The following is a 19,431-nucleotide window of genomic DNA, read 5'->3' as shown; positions in this document are numbered from 1 at the left end:
TGTGCAAGGGCAGAGACAGGAATGACAAAGAGGGCTGAACTAGTTAGAACAGGGACTTGTAGTGTCAAGATTATATTGAGGGCAGGAAAAGTAGGAAATATAAAGTGAGAGGAAATATAGATCTATTAGGGCTGTGAGAAGTGAGATAGAAAGATGGCAGGGATTACTGGAGTGATAGTGATAGCATTATAGGAAGAAGACAGTGGAGGGGAAGAGAGCCAGTGAGGGAACTAACCAACTTGGTCATTGTTCAGGTGCACATGCCACCAGGCAGTGATAGGGAGGAAGAAGGTGATTGGGTGTATGATCCTGTTAGATGATACTTGTATGATCACAGGTGTTCCTGGAGGGAAACATTTGATTGTGAATGGGGACTGGAAATGCGACAGTAGGCAAAGGAAGAGATGGTAGTGAGACAGGGAAATACGGTTTAGAAATGAGAAATGCCCATGGGCAAAAGTAATAGAGTTCTACGGGACAGAGGGTTTAATGATAATGAATGCATAGTTCAGACATCATAAAACGTGTAAGTGTGCATTTGGAATCAGGAAGATATCAGGTAGAATATATGCTATGCTATAGGTAGGCACAGTTTTAGGAACATCATAATTAATCCACACAGTTTCCCAGGAGCAAATGCAGACTCAGACCATAATAATAATAATAATAATAATACTTTATTCATTTTGAAAAATGGTACAATCATATTAAATGTCGCCAGTTGTTAGTAATTAGTTATTAGTTAGTTGCTATGAAGTTTAGTATCCGTTTCAAGAAGATGAGGCAGGGAAGGAAGGTTAGGAAATGGAATTTGCATGCATTAACAGGAATGGCAAGGAAGAAGTATCAGCGGGCTCTAGAGAAAAGGCCCATGAGTGAGGGAAAAGGATTCAAGTACTATGGAGGAAAAATGGGAATATATCAAAAAAGGGATATCAAAAGCCAGAAACAAAACTGTCAATAGGAAGAGGACAAGGAAACTATGGATTATGGATGAGATGATTAGAAAGATAGATGAGAAAAAGAACTGGAAGAATATAAATACTGAATTACGTAGAAGAAAGAATAAAGAGTTAAATAATAAACTGAGATGAGAAAGAAGTAAAAATGTAAAGATAACAATACCATGAAATAAGACAAGCAGGAAGATATTATAATTTAAGAAGTGAGAAACACAAATGAGGTTTCACTATGGCCAACATTTTGCATTCACATTTTGTCAAACGTTTGTGGGAAGGGAGGCGTGAGAAATTCTATCCCTGGAACCCTCCATTCTCTGAAGTCAAGCTTCGAAGAATGGATATTATTGAGCGGCTTGAGATGATGAAAAACTGGGCACATGGCCACCCACAACAGCCCTACATCCTAAGTGGGTATAAAAATGTAAAACTTATTGTATTCTGTAGCTGAATATGTCAACTCTTTGACGAAACTTGTGGTATTCAATAAAAACTATGGAACCTACTAATTTTTGTTTGTCTCTTCCATCATGAGTGTAATAAACAGCGCATTAATTATATGTTATTATAAGCAGTGTATATGCATTGTATCATGCAACAGTAGCCTATTCATAATTTTAAATGTGCAAATGGAATATTGGACAACACATGACAATTATTTTCACCTGCAGTTGTGTAAGGCCTTGCTTGGGAAACATATTTTATAACTGAGTTGCATCATGCAACCCTTTAATAAGCCACCTTTTGCACACTGCGGCACTGAAATCTGGAGGTGGTCTCTTTCTCTTGCTATTGTGTCTCCCACAGTTGGGAGAAGCATGTGGTTGCCTGGTGCAATGCTACCTTCTACCTTCTTGAGCTGGAGGTTTGAAATTTCTCAAAATAGTTAATTCAAGCTATGTATTTATGGTATATCAAAAATTAATTTTATAATTTTATTATTATTACTATAAATATATAAATTCTCAGCTGAATTAAGAGGTGCACATGTTTGATACATTTATTATGAAAATGTGGGTATCGGAAAAGAAATACTTAGTTATTCCACATATATATTATTAAACACAACCTAGGTTTCGACTTACAAAGTCATCATCAGGTAAAGTACAGAAGAGATTGTTGCCTTCTATAATAGAGCCAACTTAGGGAACCTTATATCTAACTGCAAAGACCAAATTCCCATAATGGAAAGGAGTGGAGTTTATAAATTGTGTTCTGAGTGTTCTGCATTTGGGCAAACCGGGAGGAAATTCAGTGATCGTGCAAAAGAGCATTACGCTTGTTTTAAAAATGGAAATCTTTCTTCCAATTTTGCCCAGCACCTTAGAGAAAATAACTGCTCCGGTGACTTTGCCTCTAAAATTCTACATTTAGAGAAAAAAGGCTTAAGATAAGATGCCTTGGAATGGTTGGAAATTTCAAAGAGTCATCATAAGGGTATGTTAGTTAATGACCAAACTTATTCCTCCCATTCCCCCCTCCTGGTCCTCCCTCTGTTCCACAGCCGTTCTCCCCCCTGACGCCCTACCCAACCGCCCTCTACCCCTACCCCCATTCCCACACACTCACCAGTTTCCCTTCTCTTTCCCCTCCTCCCACTTCACAAACACCTCTCCCCCCTCCTCTTATCAGTCTACTACATAAAGCTGTGTGTCCTCTGTACTTTACCTGATGATGACTTGGTAAGTTGAAACCTAGGTGATGTTTAATAAAATATGTGTGGAATAACTGAATATTTCTTTACCGATATGAATCGCTTCCACAAGGCAATGCCTCAAACTATTCTATTCCAAATGTGGGTAATTTTTAATTCATGGCTTTGCATCTGCTCCAACCAAAGTTGCAACTAAAACGTTGCTGGTGTGGAATCTTCATTGCCTTTACCACTAATATGCAGCCCCTGGTGACCTGTGACAAGGAGAAAATATACATATGCTACTTATTTGGTGCATATTGAAGGATATTGATGAGGTGAAATAAAACTTAATTTAAAAAAAATTAACAGTTTCCCTTCCAGGTAGTGCAAGAATTGTGGTGCATGGAATCCACGTGTTTACTAGTTCAACTTTTTGATGTTCAGGCATTTAGATGTAAGATTTCTTTTATTTATTCCCAATGAAATTGACTTGTTTCCTGATGCTTTGCAGGAGGGTTGACTGGTGAGGAAGAACAATGGCTGCTTTCTCTCAAGACTCTTGAGACCCTGATTGAAAATGTATTAGGTGACATCTTGCTGTCATCTGCATTCATCGCATACCTCTCTCCCTGCGAACAGTCTCTCAGGTGTGTATGCACCAATTATTCTTTTCCTCTCAACTCCCTTTTTGTCCTCCATGAAGATGATGCTTTAGTCAACATTATTGTAAATTACTTGTTGAAAAGAGTCGTAAAGTTGGTTTTGTTCCTATGTTACATTACTATTGTTAGCTATGTTATACAATAGTGGAATTCAGAATACTTAACAGTTAGCATCAATCAAAATCTGCAGGATCTTTCATCAGGGGAAGTTGCCAAAGTTTTTGGCAATATTAAAACAACAGCTTACTAAACTTTTGTTTTGAAAGAGCAGGCCAAATTAAGCCTATTTTTTTTAGAAAAGTCGGATGTGTGGTGAAAACTCAAGGATAATTGAGATTAGATGAATTTCAGGGTGTCTTGCAGCTAGCCAAACTGTAAATATCCTAGAAATTAACAAGGAGCAGAGAAAAATGGAGAATGTATGAACCAACCCAGAGCTTTGGGAAAAAGCTACTCTAGAACAATTGCTCTGAGTGAATTTAATTTCTTATGCAAATATATTGTGCGCATGTCAAGTTGAAATCCTCTTTCCATGTCACAAACCTCCATATTTGTTACATTCAAACTGTTTACTCTGAGCAGACTGGCTGTTCTAGGTGTTCCATGTTTATGCATTGAACTGTGTTTCCTTGTTTATTTCAATAAAAGTCCTGTGGTTAATTCTTTTGGGTTGTAAATGGTTGGCGAGTAGAAAAGTGTTACAGCAGAATAATGATTAGAAATATGGGATCTGATTACTTTAGAACTTACATTTTGCATTCATATTAGTCATAACAGCATCTAAAAGAGTTGAGGAGTAGCCAGTGACTCCAGTTGAGCTCACATGTGCATGAGCCAAGCCTAAAGAATATATAATATCAACAAAGTCCCTAGAGATTGTCTGAACATGCGAGGGTAGTTTGAAAGGTTCTTGGAATCAACAACAGATGTCAGCAAGTTTCCATCATTTTAATAGGTATTCCTTTGAGTAAACATTTAGCGAATCAGGGCTCTGGGAAGAGACCTGTGGTGCATGCACCTCTCCACGGTTTTTCCTGCATAGCGACTTGTCAAGATGGAAAATTTAGAGTCAAGCTGTGATTAAATACTTTCTAAAGAAAGGTATAAAAGCAAAGGAAATTCATACCGACACTCAGAACACCCTGGGGACTCTGCTCCTTCATATTCAACTGTTTCCAGGTGGACAAATGAATTTATGCTTGTTCGAGATAGCTTGGATGATGATCCGCATAGGGCTCCACCAAAATGTGCCACTGCCCCACAAATTATTGCAAAAGTGCATAGAATGGTCAAGGAGGATCATCAACTGAAAGTGCAAGAAATCACTGAAGCTGTAGGGATGTCATCTTAACGGGCATATCACATTTTAATGGTGGAATCGGATATGAGAAAATTATCTGCCACATGGGTGCTGCGATTCTTGATGCAGGATCAAAAACAAATCAGAATGGAAAATTTCCAAACAATGTTTGACCCATTTTAAGAGCAACCAAAAAGATTTACTGCACCAGTTTGTGACCACAGATGAAACTTGGGTTAACTACTACAGGGTCGCACCCAAAAGTGGTAGGACTGATTTTTTTACAAGAATTTTATTGACGATATACTTACATCGACTTAATAATCTTCAAAGTATGCTCATTGAGCTGCTACACACTTAGTATAACGTTACTCCCATTCCCCATACGCCCGCTGGAAATTTTCTTTGGGGATGCCGTTGATGACCCTCGTCGAAGCCTCTTAAACGGCCTTTATCGAGTCAAAACGGCGTCCCTTGAGCTGTCTTTTCATCTGGAGGAAGAAGAAGAAGTCCGGTGGTGCCAGATCGGGAGGATAGGGCGGGTGCGGCAACGTGGCAACGCCGTATTTGGCCAGGAGCTGTCTGACGACGAGCACGCCATGGCAGAATTTTCGGCACCATCTTGGCACACACCTTGCGCATGGCCAAATCCTGTGAAATAATGCGTTGGATGCAGACAGACCCAACTGGTCTGCAGTTTCTTCACTGGTTAAGCGTCGGTCTGTGTTCAGCAGTGTCCTCACTCTGTCCACATTCGTGTCGGTTCTTGCCGTCGACGGCCGTCCGGAGCGATGGTCGTCTTCAACGAGCTCCCTACCCTCTTCAAACAACTTGTGCCACTCAAATACTGTGGAACGGCTTAAGACAGTGTCCCCATAAGCCTGCTTGATCATATCGAGGGTCTCAGTTACCGTCTTCCCGAGTTTCGCACAAAACTTCACGGAATAACGTTGGTCTAAATTCAGATTCATTTTGTTTTTCGACGCGGACAAAAAAATTGCTTCACTAAAAACGGTGTCCTCACTCAACGACAGCCCGCAGGTGACTGAGGTTGGTGTCGGTCTGTTGCTAAGAGCCCCCTCCACCTTACCCTGCCAGGCAGACCCCCCTCCACCGCTCCGTTCGCGCCAGAGAAAATCAGTCCTACCACTTTTGGGTGCGACCCTGTATACCTCAGAGAGAAAACAGCTGTCATAGCAGTGGAAACATGTTGATTCACCACCATCAAAGAAAGTATAAATAATACCTTCGGCTGGAAAGGTGATGACTTCGAATTTCAGTTCAGGGATGCACAAGGGATTCTGCTGATAGATTACCTTCCCACTGGTCGAACAGTTACTGGACAATACTACACCAATCTCCTGAACCAACTGCAGCAATAGATACATGAGAAAAAGGCCGTCTTTCGGAAGGAAGAAAGTCATCTTTCAAGACAATGCATGCCCACACACAAGTATTGTTGCCATGGCAAGAATGCATTAACTAAGATACAAATTGTTGTCACACTCGCCTTGTTTGCATGATTTGGCTTCATCAGATTTCCATCTCTTCCTCAACCGCAGCATTTTCTTGGTGGACATAGATTATCATTGAACAAAGAACTAAAAGCCTAAGCAGACGGGTATTTAGCAGGTCAGAAGGAGTCTAATTTTCGAGGTCGAATCAAGAATTTGGAGCACTGCTGGAACAAATGCATTAATGTAGAGGAAGACTGAAATGAAAAAAAAAAAGTTTCACTGAGGTAAGTCATTTATTTCTCTTCCATTCCGAGAACTTTTTAAATTACCCACGTGTTAATGTTGTAGCACCAGTTATAATAGTATAAGTGAATTGCAGAGGATTCTATAAACATACCTGTATGTGTAGAGAATCAATCATGTCTCCTCAGGCCTTATATTTGTTTTGAACAGGAATGGATGTCTCGCATATTGGAAAAGACTGTTAAAGGAGAAGAAAATACCTTTCTCCAAAGGCTACATGTTTCACCGCACCATGGGTGATACTCTGAAGATTCAAGAGTGGTTGACATTGGGTTTGCCCAAGGATCCTCACTCTATTGATAATGCTGTGATCATCAGAAATTCTAACAGGTCTCTCTCCCTCAGTCAGATATTTCTCATAATTTTCAGGTTAAGTAATGCATATATACTCAGAGTTAAAGTGAGTGGAGTTATTTTAATTGGTAATATTGTAATGGAGTAAGAAATTTAGTAAATAGAACAACAATATTGTCAACAGTATAAAATCTCAAATTTATGAGTGAACTTTGAATTTACATTCCCCAAATTTATATAATCTGGATGCTTGCACCATCTATATATAAATTTCATGTGCTTTATTGTGCTTAATATGCAGTAGCTCTACCCTCAGCTCTCAAATAAACTTCTGGGTTGACTACTGTGGTGGTGGTATTAATTTTGTACATATCTTGATTGAAATTGGACATTATAGCTACCAAAATAAGGTGACAACAAAAAAATTGCAGTTTTTCTTATTGAATTAACAAAACTGCTTACCATGTTCTAAGGTAGCAGTGCAAATCATCATGAGTCACTATATTAATGGGAATGAATTTCTTTTTTATTTTTAAAATATTTTGTTCTAGGTTCTGTCTGATGATTGATCCTCAGTGTCTTGCTATCAAATGGATTAAAAATATGGAAAGCAAAAATAGTTTAAATATAACCAAAATGCAAGATCCAAACTTACTATCCTCAATTGAAGCAGGCATTATTCAAGGTGTTCCAATTCTAGTTGAAAATTTCCGTGGAAATATTCACCCGTCCCTCCATCCTTTAATCAAGCAGGATATTTTTGAAAGTGGTATGGTGTGTTCATGTACTGGTGCTGAATCATTTTTCAATTCATTCAAGCCATTTATTATGCTGCTCATTTCCAGGAGGTCGTTGGTTTATCAACATTGGATCCAAGAATATTTGCTACCATAAAAATTTCCGCTTGTACATTACAAGTGGTATAAGTGAGCCTCAATTTAATTCTGATGTGTATGCCATGTTCACAATCATTAATTTCTCCGTGTCCAAAGAAGGGCTGGAGGATCAGTTGCTCAGCGTTGCCGTGAGCATGACCAAGTGAGTGTATTATTTCCTCCAAGTGCTTGGCCGTCCGGGCATTCTCCAACCTCCAATTACAGGATTGCTGTTGGGAGGTGTGATATATATGAGACTTCTTGGTGTTTCCTTCAGGTTGCTGGTCTGATGACCTCTTCCGGCTGCTCTCCCCTCCCCTTTAGTTGTATCATCAGCAGACTCTGGCCAGAATTTGACCCAGCAGTGGTGATGTGCAAAAAGCAGCACAAGATTAGGATCTAATCCCTTGCCAAAGCCTAAGTGAGATAACAGCCAGCAATACGCCTTTTGGCCTCCTCATGCATTTCATTGCTCGGCCCCACCTTTTCCCTCAAACTTTGGTAGGATTAACGTAACTTCAGAATTTTTTGGCATGTGGTAAATGCTTAATAAACTTCTAATCCATGATATCCTTTCTGGCAGGGACACAAGGGTAAACTGGAGTGGGAATTCTTTTATATTTTGATTATTGCATACTATTCAATAGGTTTTCCAATAACTTACTATCAGTGTTAGGATTGCTCCATGCATCGGATCATGTACTGAATAGAAGAATAGAAATTATTTCTTCACGATTCTCAATATAATATAATTCCTGCAATATAATTCAAATATTTAGTGCAATTCATGAAGCTTTCAATATTTTGTGTAGGTAGGTGTTCAATACTTTCTGGTAATTATGTTTTTTTTGGAGGTAGAGTGGAACAGAATGGGCGGTGGGCAAGAATGTGGAATCCCCATCACTTGCACTCACTGATACCATGGAATGAGAGGGTATGAGTATGCACTCATGCCAAATTATGGTCCACATGCCATTTCACACACGTCAGTTGGTAATTGGAGACTTGAGTGGTCATCAATTATATGAAACATTTAAGTGCTTAAAAGTCATTAGGACTTAATATTGAATACTGAAATAGGAAATTTTGAATCAGATTGCATCCACACATGTAAAATTTTAGTTCATGCATTTTTCTTGTTCATTACATTACAAGCACATGGTTCCGTATAGAACAAGGACAAACTGGAGCAGTTTTCTCCAGAAATAAATTACTAAATAGAAAGTTTAAAATATATAGAATTGGAAACAGCATTGACTGGCATTCAAAATCAACCCTACGACCAAAGGGTAAAGCTCAAAGAAGTACCTGATGATGGTACTGTGTATTGGAGTAGGCCATGAAGTAAAAACTTTAAGTGTAATCAACAAAGCTGCATTTTTTCTTTCCATGCCTACATTTTAATTAGACATTTTCATTCATAGATTTTATGTTTCATTTGACAGGCCTCAAGTAGAGGAGGAGTGGATGCTTCTGATATCTACAATGGATGAAAATAGGAAGCGAATAAAGAAGGTTGAGGATGATGTTTTGAGCATTCTGTCCTCGGTAACTGGGAATATTCTGGATAGTGAGTCTGCTGTTTCTGGCCTAGATTCCGCAAAGGTAATGAGCATCACATATTGTTAAATTACTTATGATCTTATGATTAAGAATTATGTTCCTTCTTCAGGTCTTATCAACTGAATTATTGGCTGAACTGAAAAAGCATGAGTTGACCAAAATGGATATAGACATGGAACGAAGCTGTTATAAGAATTTAGCTGATCATGCTTCAAAGGTGTATTTCTCATTAGATGATATGCCAAGTGTTAATCCTATGTACCACTTTTCATTGGAGTGGTTCGTTAATGTGTTCAGGTCATCAATTTTATCCAGGTATGTCATGGGAAAATGTAATTATTTGTGTGCTCTGAAATATCAAAATGAGCACGCATGCTTAAATGAAGAATTGTAGGAGACTTCTGTGTTTACTTAAGAATACAACAGATATAAACAGGGCAGTGACGAAATTAGTAAAACCTCATTATTTCCAAACTCATGCAGCAGAAAAAAATTGAACTTTAAAACAGCCAGGTTTTAAATAAATGAACTTCAAAAACATTCTTACAGCTCTGCATTTGATTGTTAAAATCTTGGTGCCATTTTATTTGTACATTAAAATGTTAGGCAAAATGGATTGTCAATTAAAAATTCAATTTCTCCTCTGCGCTTAAGAAGAAGGTACTTGCTGCTGGGAGATTTAGGAAAAATAATGCAAAAATAAATGCCTATTAGCTAGCTAGAAAAGTTATGATTGAAATAACAAGGTAGTAGCTAGGACCCCACCAAGGAAATGTGAGGTTTGTTTGAACTCTTATTCATTGTTACTGATTTTTGTAGAATCAGTTCATGTTGTGATATGACTTCAGTGTTCAGAGCACTTTAAAAATCAAAATACAACTACGACAAACACAGGATTCTCAAAGTACCTGCAGTATCTGCTCTTCTCCCTCAAATATTCCCAACACATTCCTCCCTGAGAGTTTCAGAAACAGGAGAGGTCATGTATGAACAATGGTCATCATCCATTTGCATATTGTAAGCTAATATCAAGTGTTGCCCCCTTTTCTTTAAAAATTAGTGCTGCGTTGGTGTCTTCAGAATTTTGCGTTTCCTGACAATGATTTGAATTTTTCAGCATCCAAGAAAGTGTCAAACTGGTGTCATTGGAAAGACTCTCAGAGAATTTCACATTCACATTTTATTCTGCTGTTTGCCGCTCAATACTCCAGGAAGATAAACTTTTGTTTTCATTTCTACTAGCCTTGAGCTTGGCTAGGTGAGTGTGAGCGTTAACTTTATGCGACTAGTATGGGGCATGTCTATGAAGCTATCCCTGCTTGTTATTTATTGTTTTGTTTTTTTTTACTCCTGTTTTGTTTTTGAAAACATTTCTGTCCATTAAAACCATTATAAAATGATTTAGGGATTGGAATTTCATAATCTTTTACGTGTTAATGGATGAAATAAAAGTACTATTATTTAAATGTGTGATGAATGAAGCTCAAATCAAAATAACTAGAGGTGCAAGAAGTGCCCTTGCCAATTTCACATTATCCTTCGTGACTTTGAATATCAATCAATTTTATTGTGCCCTTTGAATCATAGATAATTCCATGTTCTTAAAAGTTAAACTACATTTTTTGGCTGGAAATTGTTTAAGTTCGTTTTGCAGATCCAATATTCTTGCTGCTAGTGATGGAAGCGTTTAGTGATGATATTGTGGTCTAGGTTGGATACTTACTCTAAAATGTGGGTGGCTTCAAAATTAACCTTTCTTGCCTTTTATCAAATTTGAGATTAAATTGGGGCTTATTTAATTTGCAATACTGTTTTCAATCAATCCAATAGATCTTTATGCTCATTGTCACAGTATGGCTATCTCTCTAAAGATAATGTGCGAGATTGATATTCTTTGGAGAAATTTTTATTCTAATAAATAGTAATTCCTGGTAAGCCTATTGCTACATAAACCCCATTTTATTTATTTCTAGTAAATTTATTTAGAATCACTCCTTAGATTTCGGAGGTTACTTATTTTCATACTTTTGTGAAGATCCATTACTTAAAAAAGAGCAAAGAAACCCAAAATGGAAAGATCAATCAAACACCAGAATCCACTGTGCACTTTTTAATTTCCACATTTTGCTCACTTGTTTCCAATCCTTTCATATTAGCCACAGTTAGTTCGTATTGCTTGCTCATCTCTCTCTATTTATGCATGGCATATTCATGGTGTTTTCATTTCCAGATCTATGCATGTAATCACACCAGAGGAATTGGAGTTCCTGGCGACCGGGGGAACGTACTTGGGATTCTTGGCCAGCAACCCAGCCAAAGATTGGCTCGCTGATGAGTCATGGAGGAACATTTTGCGTTTGTGCAACCTGTCTTGCTTCAAAGGTGTCCGATGATATGAGAAACTATGATCACGTGAAAATAAGTGACTCCATCATTTACGTACTTATATTGAATTTAAGTACTGACGTTTAAATTTTATATTTTTCAGGATTTTTATCCAGATTTAAAGCAAATAAGACCTTGTGGGAAGAAATATATCTGTCGCATGAGCCCCAGGTAAAGACACTTCCCTCACCATGGGAGAAGAGGCTAAATCATTTCCAGAAGTTGCTGCTTTTCAGGGCCCTGCGTCCAGACAAAGTGAGTTCAGATCTTAGAGGAAAATGATTTTGCTCAATGTTACGCCCTCCCACTGAATTAAGCCCTGGGATCCCAAATACCTAGGTCTCTCTCTAATATTTAATTCATCATGTTCAATAGAAACCATTGTCTCCTTTTTGCTGCCAATAACTTGTGATTGATAAATACTCTTAGTTGTTGAGCTGTCTTGGGCTTCTAAATTCAATGACTGAGTGAAAAAAATACTCTGAGGTAAATAAAAAAATACTAGAATCAAATGTAGTTACTCCACAATAGTGAGCGTACCAGAAAAGTTAGAACCAATGTGGAGTGACTCAACTTGGAAAAATCCTTTCCTTCCCTTTTCAATGATCCAAGCAGACACCATGAGCCACACTTCACTAAAAGCTGTACCACTTGGAGTCTCCACTCACGTTTTGCTAACACTTCAATGAAGCAGCTTCATGTGCCCGACCCCCAAGAGACAAGCAGCTTTTAAAATGAATTGACCCAATTCCTGCATATTATGGCTCTCCAAATGCATACCAGTCCAACTTAGGAGGAACATATTCAAAGCGTATTTCCCCTGGCTCCCCTGGTAAATTGTGATGCACATTTGAAGCTCCATGCCAAGGAGCAAATGGCCATGAAGTGCAATGGTCGGAGGATGCTGGCCTCTAAGGAGAGCCCACTCAACCCCATCTCCAAGGAAGAGGCCTCCAATCGTGACCAAAGAGTGGCTGAGGGGGACGCTGGGGTAAAATACATTTGAATGATAAAAGAGTGAAACATTTGTATGTGTTTCACCAAATAAGTCATCCTGTGAACAAGAATGACTATCATAAGCCAAACTACCAAGGATGGCCATGTCAGTATCTTCAATCTTATTGGTTAGTGTCCCTAGGCTAAAATGGTAGTGCTTTGTTTCTATTTCGCCTGCCCTACCCATTTGGGCCATCAAGCTCACCTCGCCACTCTCTTCTAATGCAGGACACACTGCTTTATGATGTCTGTTTCAATTAGTTTTGTGCTACATTGCATTCCCTTCCCCTCCGTCAGCTGAGAACAGCAAAGGGGGAAATGTTTGGAGGACTGGTGGAGATTTCCCCAATGTACAGCTGCCTTGCATTGGAAATCTCTTCACTGCCACTATCATTGCAAGTTCCCTTTCTCCCTTATTACTCTACTTCCATTCAATGTATGAAACAAAGTTGGTTTTCTTCCCTTGAGATTTCTACACAGAAAGGGAACAAGGATTGGGTTTTTGACATCTATCCATCTCCTGTCGGTCTTGTGAAAGCATGGAATGGTCTATTGTCATATTACCCCCTAACTCCCTTCCTCTTGGTTTTGCCATAAAAAGCTTACCCTGGTTTAGACAGCTTTCTTCTGAGACGCTAAAATCACACAGGACTGATTTTTAATGGTCTCCTTCTACAGCATTCCAGATGAAATATTTTCAACTTTGAGCAACAACTATGATTGTGGCTTATCAAGAAAGAGTTCCTTCCATTTCAAGACAAGTGTAAAACCTTCTGGGCAGACAAGAAAGGTTTTCACTCAATAATGGAATTACTGTCCTTATATCCAATAGGGACGTCAAAAGTGTAATTGTGTTACTATCACTGTTGCAATGGCCTCTGCATAATAAATACATTAATTCTCTCAATGACAAGTGCTCATCCCATGCAGAGCTTAGTTATGTTATTTGACTGCCGACTAGAACCTGTCCTAGACTCTGGTACCTGTGCTCCTCATTCAGTTTCTCCACCGACCCCTTCAAATATTCAGTTGTGGCATTCCCTTGCTCGAGGTACCACTACACGACACCCCTAAACAAGTTTGTATTATTGATGCCTCTCTCCTCTAAAACACGTATCATCATTAACTGATTCCCTAGCTCTGTTCTGCTCTCCCTTCCTGATTCATCTACTGCATTAAGTCTTCAGTTAAGTTTTAATATCTCATTCCTATCAAAAGTCCTGAAAATCACTACAAGCTGTGGCTTTGGTCCATCCTTGTTAGAATGGCTTCTTCTTATCTAACAGTCGTAGAAACACTCTCTTAAGTTTTCTCCTACTCGCTTCATTTCTCATTCCATACATTTTTTTTCAATACTAGCTTATAATTTGCTTCCAGAGCACTTCTGCCCTTTTCCCCCAATACCTCCTGGGTGCCCAGCATCTTCTGTTCTAAACGTCCGTACAATCCCTCTTTCTGCTCCTCACACTGTCCTCTCACTTCCAAGCCTCCCCTTTCACCCCGTTACACAAAAAAACCAATATCATGCCCTTCCCAAGAATAACCTCTTTTCGACTAAGATTTACAGTATGTCAACATTCAATTATTGGCATTTACCCGAGAGATGCACCAAGCCACTACACAACCCCCTTAGTGCCCTTAAGTTTTGCCTCTGATAGAACATCAGCACCCACTGATAAGGTGCCCTCTTATGAATTCACTCCCCGTTGATTTTCATTCCTGCCCAGTAACACCTCTGCTGCTCTAACCAGCTTTCCTTCGCCAAAACTTATCTTTCCTAATTCAAGCCTTTTTTCCCTGAAGGCATAGACTTCCCACCCTTAAAATTCCACTTTTCACTTCCTACAGTAATGATCCCTTGCTGAACCTCTATTGAATGACTAAATCTCTCTAGGAAATTTGAACCCAAAATTCTATTGAATCCAACTAAACTACAAGTATATGTTGTTTGGACTAAATTCATCACTCTTCTCCCAAAACTACCCATAATATCCCCTCTTATATCCCTTACGTGGCTGCACAGAATAAAAATAATGGAAGTGCATACACCATTAATAATTATGAGAACGTGGAATGCTAGAAAGCTGGGGAAAAGTTTTGTTCATGTGTCTAAAAAATGTCTGTGGCTATCTGGGAATATTCTGAAATGTTCCACATGGTATGAAGTGTGTGCATATTGTCCCACTAATTAATGAATGTCACAGATAGTTTTAGATTTTGAAATCTTTCCCTGTTTCCATTATATAAAGGGAGATTTTGGCAGGCCGAATAAAGGGAGATGGAGTGAAAACTTTGCTGAACAGTAGAAAAACACTAGCACCATACTCAGAATGAATCACATAGGTTGTCTGGAGATCCTTCCACTTCCCTCCACCAGTGCTAGGCCACTCCCTACCTCCACCAATCATCTAGTAGAAAACATCTGTTTTCAGGTGGATTAGGCTTTTTTAAAGATGGCCAACAAGATGCCACAGATGATGATGCAAGGCCGGGACGACCTTCAACCACCTGCATTGACGACAACATTGATCATGTGTAGTCCCTTGTCCTTGCTGATCATTGAAAAATTGCCCGAGTGATAGCTGATGAACTGAATTTAAGAAAATCAACAGTGAACACTGTTTTAAGCGAACATGATGGATGGACCCTTCACCATGACAATGCCCCTGCACATTCAGCATTGATTGTTAGTCAGTTTCTTGCAAAAAAATTCAATTTCCATCCATTATCATCCTCCTTATTCTCCAGATCTCACCCCCTACAACTTTTTCCTATTCTCAAAACGCAAAAATGTGATGAGGGGACATCACTGGGAAGATGCAGGCACAATAAAGCAAGAAACCACGAGTAAACTAAAAAGCCATTTTGCAAATAAAAGGCCACAAAAACTTCATTGTTCAAAATAAAGTTTTTATAGCCTCAGTTGGCATATTCATTGAGCAGACCTTGTACACTTGACTCACAAGAGTGTTGCTTCCTCAACACTCACATATTTTTTGTGATGAGTGCAGGTAAATTAGATTGAATGCCCATGCAATCCTATAAAACATTTTCCCCATTCCTTTCATCAGATATTTAAATGATTATTTATGAATTCATCACCTGCATGGCTACCTGCTTTCTTCATAAAAAACTAATCAACTTAAGTTGTAACTAGGGATGTATATTGAAAGAATTAACAAACATGGTACTTGTTTGAATCTCCTCATCATGTAGCACAAATCATGCATTGACAGTTAACACTGGAATAACAAACCACTACTGATCAGGCCCTCAAGTGGCTTAGACATTTGCGGCTTGCATTACCCTGGAAATAGGCGATTAAAAATAGTTTCCAGTCCTGGTGAACCTGGTGATAAGAAAAGGGTGTTTTATTGAAATTCCAGGGGGACATGGACTACCACAGGTGCCCAGAGAGGAAAAAGTGTTTACTGTTGCCTAGTTTTGGAATATGATTTCATTGTATTATGTCTGTTTCTAATAGCTTGTAATACAATTTATTCACTAAAATGATTAAATGGGACTCTTTATTCTATCAATATTCACTTTTATATGTGCTACTTCCCACTATCTTTTCTAGGTGAAAAGTGCAGTTGAAGAATTCATCAAAAGTCAACTTGGTCCACGTTATTTGTCTGCACCAGGATTTAATATTTTGGAATCTTTTGCCCTGTCAAAGAAAACGACACCTCTGCTGATGATTCTGTCTCATGGAGTCAATCCATTGCTGGACATTATTGATTTTGCTTCATCCCAAGACATTCACGCTGAACTGCAAACAGTTCCTATTGGTTTTGGACAGGTGATGATGTTACAATTTTGTGTGCAACATTGACGAGATTAAGGTGCCTATTTTAATGCAGAATGAAAGGAAATTTTGAATTTAATCTTTTGTTGAAAATTTTACGTTTAGTGGAAACTGTCTTCCTAGCAAAAACCTCCCAATTATTGGGATTGATCTCGGAAAACTGCGCATTGCTGGGCCCCGGAGATGCATTTTAGTTTATGCATGGGATTTATTTGACTGCAGTAGTAATGGTGATTTCTCTTGGTGTGCAGGGTCACCTGGTTGAGTTGGCATTGCGTGATGCACAGCTCAAGGGGCAATGGGTGTGCTTGGAGAATGTGCATTTAGCCGGCCCCTGGATGGCCACTCTTGAGGACATTGTGTGCTCCATCCCTGGTGACAGCGCCATTGAGGATGGCTTCCGCTTATGGCTCACAAGCCTCCCTTGTCAAGTGGTGAGGACTTGCGCTATGGCAATTTCAGTCCCATTGGGTTGCTGTTGATTTTGTCACAGAGGTGGATTTGTGGTGACAATTAGAACTGTCAGTCAGACAAAGATCAAAATAAACTTTTCATAATATTTTGAGTAATTGCATGATAATTTCAGTGTTTATGTAAATTATAATCTTTCTTGATTTGATTTTTCAAAAAGGTCGATTTGATGAAATAAATTAAAAAGTTTTAATTCACGCAGCAAATATTTAAGAAATTTTACTTCAAATGCTCATGGAGAAACTTCCTCCAATCGATCGCATTTTTTCTGGTGTTTTTGAAAAATAGTGAATGAGTACAATGAAATTTTGTAACTTTTGGAACGTAAATTTTGAGCAATTCCTGCTCAGAGTTGTTCAAAATGATTGCCAAAACTTTGATCAAACAATATATTTTAATGCTCTTTCCCTAGTTACATGCAAGATAATTAGCAGCACAAAATTCAAAGGAAAAAATTTATAAGTTTCCAAATTACTTTATGTAAAATATAGATTTCCCCTATGTGAGAGTTTTTTCAGTTCAAAGAAACCTTGAGAATTCAAAGCAACTGCTGGAAATAACCACATGACATTAGCTTTAGCTGAGTCACCTGCTAATGGACATATGAGTGCAAAAGATGGGGGCAAAAAACATTCACCTAATGTTTTATTGTGTTCCCGTGGTTTATCCACTCTTCGCTCATTGTGGTTTTGTGCTATGCCATGCACACTTATGTTGATTGAAAAATAAATTGGCCATTATCTCTTTAAGTGGCATGCAGTCCACTTTTTTTGATTACTGATAAAAAAAAAGATGAAACATGGGCAAACTTGAATAATTGAAATTTACTGTCAAATGTTAGCAGTGATTCTATGCACATTTAAAATAAATAATTCATGCGTATACCATTTGCCCCATACGTATTCCCTTTCAACCTCGAACTGATAAGTGGACTAGTTTGGCTGTGCGTATGTGTGGTTGTATACATAGGTCTGTTGTTATTCCAGTTCCCTCAGTCAATTGTGCAGAGGAGCGTCAAGCTGGTCAAGGAGGCCCCGAGTGGGCTCAAGAGAAACCTCCTCCAATCGTTCACCACTGGGCCCATCGCAGAGTCCTCCTTTTATGCCAACTATCGTGACAAAGATTCCATTCTGCGGAGGTACATGTTCTCACTGTGCTTCTTCCACGCACTCATTATTGAGAGAGGTAAATTTGGTCCCATTGGGTGGAATGAGGCTTACGATTTCGGTGAATCTGACCTGCATATTTCCCTGAAGCAAATGGAAGTGAGTGCATATTCTTTTGCATTAAAATGTGCATTCCCCATATTTCAACACATCCACATTCATTTCAAGGGTTCATATTCTCCTTTTAGGTTCTACTCTCTGGATGTGATGAAACTCCGTATGACTCTATACGCTATCTGATTGGTGAGTGCAACTACGGAGGCAGAGTGACCGATGACCTTGACCGCCTAACACTGGCCACTATTCTCTCTGACTTGATCCATCCCAACATTGAGAATGAGTACTATCCGAGTCTCACCAAGACTGGTCCACCGTTCCATTTGCCTGTTGGTGGAAGCTATGGTGATTACATAACTTTCATCCAGGTAATGCTGTGTGAAAAGAGTGGTCATCTGAGTAGGAGGATGATTGACTGCTGTATTTCATTTAAGTTTGCATTTTTATGGTTCTAATTCTATTTTATGTGCAACTTATAATAATGTACTATGCCCGACCAACAGAATAGCATCATAAATAAATAAATGTGAGGTTGTTGACTGGTGATCGATTAGTCATTTGAGTGAACTTTTTTTTACAATCATGCAATGGAAATATCTGATGGAATGATTGGTGAACATATATGGTCAATTCTCTCAATCGGCTGTTTTCAAGAGGTGATTACTGACCATTCACACTGAAAGTGGTCATCTCTTCAGCCAAATAGGATTTTCTAATGACTTGAGAGATTAATAAGAATTGGCTTCCATTGAAAGCCACGGGCTTAGTGATTCCGAGAAAAGGGAAATTGCAGTCCTGCTTTTTCCATTTTATTGTCTTGTTGCAGTGACAATACCACACAGATGTGGTCCAAGGAGGGTGAATATTAATGATTGTTCCTGAATAAATGTCATTGTAGGAAGGTGACTTTTATGTCATTATCCACTCTTAGACTTTTCAATATGGAGGTTGTGTATTAAAGAGGTTAACTCGAAGGAAGTGTTTTTGTATGCAGTGCGCATATGTTACAAGACTGGGACCATGACAAGAGTTCATTATGTGGTGATTTAAATTGTCAGAGGTTTTATTTTAATGCCAAAATGGATGCATTTACACTCATCAAAATAAAGGTTTTGTTGTGCGCACCTTTCTTGTTTTTGAGCGGAAATTCAATGTGACTCTCGATTGTGCTTCAATTTGATGGCTAGGATTTGCCGGAGACGTTTGGACCAGAGACGTTTGGACTTCATGAAAATGCTGACATAATGAGGGTGAAGAGGGAATCCAAGGTGATCTGCGCAAAGCTTGCACTTGCGCTGCTGAAACCAGATCCACATGAGCATGAGAGGTTCAGTGGGTCTCTCTTAGACTTGGTGGAAAGCATTTCATTGGAGGTGGGTGGCATCGTTAGAGTGGCCGCTTACTCTCCCTCTCTCCACAATCAGGAGCCCCCAGCTGTGACCTAGTGTTCACAACTCTTCATTCTGGGTGGTCTCATTCTTGAATTAACAAAGTTAATT

The 19,431-nt window shown here is 38.9% G+C and overlaps 1 protein-coding gene across 1 annotated transcript; it reads left to right on the top strand.

Annotated features, from left to right (window-relative positions):
• Positions 1–260: 260 nt before the first annotated feature.
• LOC139691496 (dynein axonemal heavy chain 7-like) lies at positions 261–18,863 on the top strand. The gene is made up of 16 exons (XM_071589346.1): positions 261–291; positions 3,107–3,242; positions 4,437–4,571; positions 6,468–6,661; positions 7,457–7,649; positions 8,932–9,091; positions 9,159–9,364; positions 10,167–10,307; positions 11,280–11,404; positions 11,538–11,689; positions 12,291–12,425; positions 16,011–16,232; positions 16,490–16,672; positions 17,696–17,974; positions 18,064–18,300; positions 18,831–18,863. Exons 1-16 carry the CDS (start codon positions 261–263, stop codon positions 18,861–18,863), a joined length of 2,562 nt encoding a protein of 853 aa, XP_071445447.1.
• The last annotated feature ends 568 nt before the right edge of the window (positions 18,864–19,431 follow it).

Source organism: Hetaerina americana, unplaced genomic scaffold (genome assembly GCF_022747635.1).
Source record: "Hetaerina americana unplaced genomic scaffold, ioHetAmer1.1.p SCAF_37, whole genome shotgun sequence".
NCBI classification, from domain to species: domain Eukaryota; kingdom Metazoa; phylum Arthropoda; class Insecta; order Odonata; family Calopterygidae; genus Hetaerina; species Hetaerina americana.
This window is presented reverse-complemented; position numbering and strand designations above follow the sequence as displayed.

Excerpts from the sequence above, each read along its gene's own strand:
- LOC139691496 (XM_071589346.1), top strand. The coding sequence starts at position 261 with ATGCCACCAGGCAGTGATAGGGAGGAAGAAG. Across the intron at positions 10,308-11,279 it reads CTAGCCTTGAGCTTGGCTAG|ATCTATGCATGTAATCACAC; the intron begins GTGAGTGTGAGC and ends TTTCATTTCCAG. Across the intron at positions 17,975-18,063 it reads TTTCCCTGAAGCAAATGGAA|GTTCTACTCTCTGGATGTGA; the intron begins GTGAGTGCATAT and ends TTCTCCTTTTAG.